The 6,658-nt window shown below is 41.4% G+C and overlaps 1 protein-coding gene across 1 annotated transcript; it reads left to right on the forward strand.

Moving 5' to 3' along the window:
- Positions 1-176: 176 nt before the first annotated feature.
- Positions 177-5,922, forward strand: tnfrsf1b (tumor necrosis factor receptor superfamily, member 1B). The gene is made up of 9 exons (XM_071895305.2): positions 177-333; positions 2,011-2,119; positions 3,073-3,198; positions 3,283-3,441; positions 4,136-4,229; positions 4,320-4,561; positions 4,722-4,811; positions 5,014-5,072; positions 5,156-5,922. Exons 1-9 carry the CDS (start codon positions 283-285, stop codon positions 5,642-5,644), a joined length of 1,419 nt encoding a protein of 472 aa, XP_071751406.2. The 5' UTR covers positions 177-282; the 3' UTR covers positions 5,645-5,922.
- The last annotated feature ends 736 nt before the right edge of the window (positions 5,923-6,658 follow it).

The following is a 6,658-nucleotide window of genomic DNA, read 5'->3' on the forward strand; positions in this document are numbered from 1 at the left end:
CCTATATCTTGTCTCCGATCAGCCCAATTCACAGCCTTGCCTATCTAGACGATATTTCGGCGTCAAGCTAACCGCACATTGGACTTCGTTCACATCACACCAATCAGTATGGGTTAGACTAGAGCCGGTTTGTCTGTCGTTTCCTGCCTCGAAATACCCGTCTCAGTTCAAGGAAATCACTGTGCGCGCACTGCTGGCCCGCCCTTATAAAATGAACCACATAATAAATACTTCCATACTACACAGTAGTTGTAGTTGTATATAATTAGCTTTAAAGAAGCAATGAAGGACGCAATTATACTATTGATTCTGCTGAGTGCCAAAGCTGCCAAGGTAGGCTATCTGTCTTTCTGTCTGTCGTGTGTCTGTAGTGTTCATCAGCGACACTTTAATAGGTAGGATGTCAGTCGGATGCGTTGTTGGATAAATGCACGTAGGCTTCAGTCAGGATCGGAATGCTGCCATGTAATCCGTTACAGATTACTGATTACTTGCTCAAAAAATCTAATAACCTTTGTACTGGATTTCTTAATTGCAATAACTGTACTGCAATGTGAATAGTCAATTTCAGTTTCAGTTAGCTACTTTGATTGCTCTGCAAATCCAGGGAATATGAAGTTACACGTAGCCCACGATTTCTTTAATCTTTAATTTGAAGAGTCATACAGATTTACAACCATTGTGACGCAGTATTTCATGATGTGCTACATAATGTTTGTGTCAATCCTTTCGTCTAAGTGCGCTTTCCCTTGTTTCTCTGTAGTCCAACATATCGTCATATTTTCTTCTTTCTTTCTTTTTCTTCTTCTTCTCTTCAGTGCCATCATCTGTTTTTTCTTCCTTTTCACTAACTGTGATGAATGACAACGATCTTTTTTGTAATTAAATTACTGTATTCACATTACATGTAACCCATTACTTCCCAACCCTGATTACAGAAGTGGCTTCAACAAGTACAGCTAAATAATAATGACTAAATCCAGTGCTCTCTCTCTCCGTCTGTCTCTCTCTATATACTATATACTGTATGTAGCCTATATATATTTTAGAAAATATTTACAGACACTTGAACAGCCATGGGCCATGTCACATGGCACAGAGCCAGTGGAATGAGTGGAATTTCTCAATTGTTTTAAAACTCAAAGCTCTTTTTCTGCAACAATAAAAATTTTGTGCCAAGAATGACAATGCTATACAGAAAGAGTTACTGTAAATATACTAAAAGTTGGCGTGTGGCCAACCTGTATGACTACTCCGATTCATAAGGCATCTAAAGCAGTTTCAGAATGAATATCTCATACCCAAGTGTGAAACAACACAGTGGCTTTTTTATTTTATTGTCCCTCTGTTTCCCTGTGTATAATTCTATTTTATCTCCAAGAAAAATTATGTGTTTGTTCAGGCATGCAGCCAGGGGAAAAGGAAATAACAAGATGTTCTTCCAGAAGGTCTTTGGGGTTGATAGCCTCAAGCTTGGCAGAGGTGTATCTTTATCGTCAGACCCTATACCAGTGGTCAGACCACATGCAGAACAAGTCAGCGACTGCCAGAGCGCAGGACTTCTCGGTAGACTCCTAGGCAGCCGCCCTCATTTCCTGTTATACAAGAAACAAGCTGCTATCGTCAGCAAATGTTTCTTTTGCATATGATTGGAGGGCAATTGCTGCAAGTTGTCAGCAAGGTAGTGTCAAGTCTTTTGGGCATGACACGTATGTGAACACCTATTACCTAGACATTGTTCAGCACGCCATTACTGTGTTTGCAACCAAATGAGCTGTAGAAGATGTGATATTTCTGTGTGTGTGCGTGTGTGTGTGTGTGTGTGTGTGTGTGTGAGAGAGAGAGAGAGTGAGGTTGAGAAAGTGGGAGTTTGAATGTGAGTGTGTGAGTGCATGGGCGCATGTGTCTCAGAGGGGTTATGGGACAAATTTTGTTGTATTTTTCTTCACGATCTTCATCTGAACTGCCCCGGACGAGCTGCTCCTAATGACAGTCTCTCTTTTCCAACAGGTGTGCTCTCTGCCATATCAGCCAGACTCAGGTGGGGCCTGTCAAGACCCAAAAACAGAATATCTATTAGAAGATGGTATAAACTTGTGCTGCAGGAGGTGCCCCCCTGGTAAGTGCCGGGCCATGAATATACGGAGGACTGCATTTTCAAAGTTTCATAAATAACACACACAACCACTCATATCCATGCTCTGGAAGATAGCTGAAAGGCATACAGTAGCTGTTTCAGTTTATGATAAAAGGAAAGAGTAACTCGACAGCAACGACTACACTTCAAGACATTTATCGGCAGGATCTGGTAGCATCATGAGAGAGAGAAAGAACACGAAGCTACTGTACAGTCAGCGATGTTATTTTGTACCCTGTTCTGCTTGAGAACCATGATTTGTTTAAAGATTTCTTATCAGGTCGGTCCTCCCAGTTCCATCTCCTGCTGGAGCTGTTTTGATTCTTAAGGCTCTCGGGGCTATTTGGCCTAAGAACGGCTAATGTGCCTGCTAACCTCCTCTCACCCAGTGAGGTGTGGGGTTCATTGTTTTACAACCCCCTTCTCTACTAAGAATGGGGTGAGGGTGCAGTCAGTGTTCATTTAATTGCATGGCCCAAATTACTAGCACTAAATGTCACCAGAGAGGAAAAAATAGACTTCCAGTAGCATCCTAAATAATGGGTATGTGTTCATGGGCTGAAAGCTCTGAAATGTATTTTCTGTTGAAATGAATGAATTACTTTCCCATACACAAAATACATGTATATTACCTGTGCAGCTTTTTTACATTAAAGTAAGAGGAGTGTGTTGTTCTGTATGTTGTCAGTGTCCTGCAAAAACAGTGTATCTCCAAATGTTTTTTTTTTGTTTTAGCACTGTAATGAACAAGATTGTTTCCCACATGCAGAAAAATGTTACATGTTAAGCTTGGATGCCTGGAAAAATCATCATCAATCTAGTTTTTTCAGTTAGTGAGAAGTTAACATTTTGGAGGTACAAGGCGTCTGCATGCCACTATAAAATGCATGATGAGTGAATAAGTTGTGGATTTATTCATGTATATGTTATTACAGGACAGCGACTGGCACAGGAATGCAATGAATCTACTGACAGTGTGTGTGAACCATGTCGGAAGGACCAGTATATGGAGAACTGGAACTTCTCTCCAAACTGCTTTTCCTGTCCCAAATGCAAACCAAGTAGGTGGCTGAAGTTACAGTAAAATCTCCTTGTTATAATGAATGATTATTTTTTAATCATAACTTTTTTTAATTTTTGACCAGGCAAAGGTCTGCAGCATGCCCAGACCTGCTCCAGTAGCATCAAGTCCACATGTATGTGCCAGCCTGGAATGTATTGCGTTTTGGGATTTGATGATCCATTCTGCACAGAATGTAGGAAATACACGACCTGCAGGCCTGGCCAGGGGGTCTCCATACAAGGTACAGTGTATACTGTTTTCCACAAGGCCACTGCAGTGTCTTTTTAGCATACGTGTAACACACACGTACATAAACCCATTCCTACTGACAGATGTGTGAATAATATAATTATGGTTTGACCGATATGGACCTTTGAAGGCTAATACTGATATTTTTGGATTGGAGCTACGGATAGCTGAAATTGTAATTAATGGTGTGCCAACATTAATTATCTTTAAATGTGGAAATTTTCATGCCAAAAACTTGTATTCAGTGTTTACCCCAGAATTTCATTCTTGGCAGGGTGGAAACAACATTTAGATGATGGGACACTGAAATTCTGCATTGAAACCCCAAATAATAATAATAATAATAATATGTAATATTTGTGTGGAATCCAATTAAAATATTACATTAGAGTCAATTCAGGTTAAGGGCTTCCCATTCAGAATTTAGTCTAGCATTGACCAATTATATAATAAATATATAATCAAAACAACTGCATCATATCCATCCTATTGGAGGTAGACGACACTGACATCTATTTCTGATTTGTAATAAAAGGCCAATATCAGCCCGATGTATCAGCAATCAAATGTATCGGTCTATGATAATGTGGTATATTTGTATCATACTGTGTATAAGATTAAAATGAAATGTGATGTGTGATTGTGAAAGGTAAATGAAAGGCACTATATTTGGGTGTGGTTTTCAGGGACAGCAGGCTCGAATGTGAGGTGTGCACCATGCCGAGATGGGACGTTCTCCGATAAAACCTCCTACACTGAGTCCTGTCAGCCTCACACAGAGTGAGTGAAGCACAGCCACAGGTATACGCGTATTTTGGGTGCATGATCTCAGATCTTTGACTCTCTCTCTCTCTCGCTCTCTCCCCCCAGCTGTCAGGGCAGGGCTGTTGTGAGAAAAGGAAATGCTACCTCAGACACTGTGTGTGACTCTGCAGCTTCATCTACCACACCGCCTCAAATCCAACCAAACAATAGTCTTGTACACACAACTGCAAGTCCAACGACAACCACAACCTCCCCAAGCTTAGACTTCACATTGTCTGCCAGGTCATCTGTTTCAGTCAAGATCAGCCATCCAACAAAAGAAACACCAGGCACTGACATTAACACAGGTAAGATAATGGACATTATATATGGACATTCAATGTTTTCAATTCATAATGAGGAAGATGTGAGGTCTCATCAATGTTTTAACACTCATTTCTCTTTTTCTCCCTTTCTCTGTCTCCACCTGTATGCGTGTGTGTGTGTGTGTGTTTACCTACCTTTTAGTTGCAGCCATTGCCAGTGTCATCGGAGTTATTTTGCTGTTCATTATTGTCTTGGTTCTGCTGGTCCACTGTAAAGCAAAGCAGAAGAAAGGTAAATATAGGCAAAAACCTCTTCAATCATGGTCTTGTTTTGTGGAAAAGCTGGAATTGAATTGCCATTTTACTTGATTATGAAGATTGATAATGACCATAATTTATTCAATCTCATTTAAATGCAAACTGTTAACTGTATATTTGACATTTTTACTGTCTTACTCACTGCCTCTGCATGTTCACTGTGCTTTGGTACCCAGAGGCTGAAAGATTTCACCCTAAAACAGATGCAAATGGAAACTGCGAGAAGGATGATAAAGTGAGTTTCCCTTGGGTTATGTTCATTATATTTGAATATAGTTCTGGACACAGAATATAATTTTCCATTCTCTTCTACTTCAGATCAATCGGGATGACTTAGTGGAGACCCAGCTCACTTCATTCACTGTTCGCTCCCCAGAACAACAGTGTCTGCTGGAGACAGGGGGACGCTGCTGTAGCCTCAGTCCGTCTAGCAACGATGCTGAAATTGTAACAAGGATGGGGGGCTGCAGCAGCCAGGGGTGCGAACCCGCCACAGTCCTATATAACCCGCACTCGACTCTGTCAGAGCCCATGTCCTTACGTAGCAATCCTGAGTCCAGCGTCCCCCATCAGTCCCCCTCTCAGCTCAGCAGTCCCGTGGCCGCCAATCCTCACGTCAATGTCAACATCACTTTCCACATAGGGAATGGGTCCTGTGGGACGCCGTCCGTCATCCCCGCAGACTCGGTGCAGACAGACCCTGACCTCCCTGTAGGAGAGGAAGAGCAGTGCTTCAGCGTGCCACAGCAAGAGGCTGGCAAGCCGTCGCTGATGGCAGTGCAGGAGAATGTCAGTTACAATGGATGAAGAGCCAGCTGTATGGACACCAGATAAACCAGTTCATTTGTTTTCTCACTGTCATGCTTTAAGACTTGAATGTGACTGACTGGAAAAAGCACTTGTGGGAAGCATTTTTTTTATTTACAAGGACAGCAAGCCATGGTGCAGCAGTATTGTTTTAACTTGATTATTTTTTCCACTGCAGTCATTAACTGACACTGTTTGATATGTATATTTACTGTAAATAAAGATGTGAATATCCTGTTCCCATCAGTGATGTAGTGGTAAATAAAAAAGGTTGGTAAACTGTGACTAGTCAGTGATCATTATAGGGCAACAATTAAAAACAAAACTTCAGAAAAACATTAAATGACCATATCCCTACATAACTTACATCAGTTTGATGCTACTTGCTATGCTGTATGAATTTACACCATCATTATTTATGTCCAAAGACTAAAAAGGTGGGTAAACTCTCTTCCACAGTTAAACGGCTGGGTGAACTGAGTTTAGGTGGGTATACCCTCCACTAAATCTAATGTATTTGTCCTGCACTTCTCAAATTAATGTCTGGCTTATGTTTAGGCAGAACTGCAGCTCTTTCTGTGGACGCTCTTGCCACCTACTGGTAAAAGCATGGCACGAGCACGACGGTTAATGCCAACCTCTCTCGCTTGGCTAAAAAATGTGTCAGAAAATGTGTCACTGATTGACAGTCCGATTTGATATCCATTCAGACAATAATTCGTCAAATTAGACAGTTTCTTATTCAGACCAAGTTGCAATCGGTGAAAGTTTTGTGTGTTTTTGTTGCAGGCCGCCAGCGATGTTACCAAGGTACAGTTCGTGTGGAGTAGACCGGGAGTTCGTCAGCAGGGGAGGGGGTGGAGGAAGTCTGCGCCATTACATTATTGGAGGGGTAAAGATTTCATATGTCAAATAATATCCGCTCCGCAATTGCTAATTCAGTCGCTTAAGTTGCTATGTCCAATAAAAAGGTAACTTAAGTGTATATGCAGTGTATTTGTCCATAACCTGTCA

This window comes from Centroberyx gerrardi, chromosome 5 (genome assembly GCF_048128805.1).
Source record: "Centroberyx gerrardi isolate f3 chromosome 5, fCenGer3.hap1.cur.20231027, whole genome shotgun sequence".
Taxonomy (NCBI): domain Eukaryota; kingdom Metazoa; phylum Chordata; class Actinopteri; order Beryciformes; family Berycidae; genus Centroberyx; species Centroberyx gerrardi.

What these genes read in the sequence shown, in the direction of transcription:
- tnfrsf1b (XM_071895305.2), top strand. Translation starts at nt 283, where the DNA reads ATGAAGGACGCAATTATACTATTGATTCTGCTGAGTGCCAAAGCTGCC. An exon ending in TGAGTGCCAAAGCTGCCAAG is followed by an intron (nt 334 to 2,010) that starts GTAGGCTATCTG and finishes CTTTTCCAACAG; the next exon opens with GTGTGCTCTCTGCCATATCA. An exon ending in CCAGGGGGTCTCCATACAAG is followed by an intron (nt 3,442 to 4,135) that starts GTACAGTGTATA and finishes TGTGGTTTTCAG; the next exon opens with GGACAGCAGGCTCGAATGTG.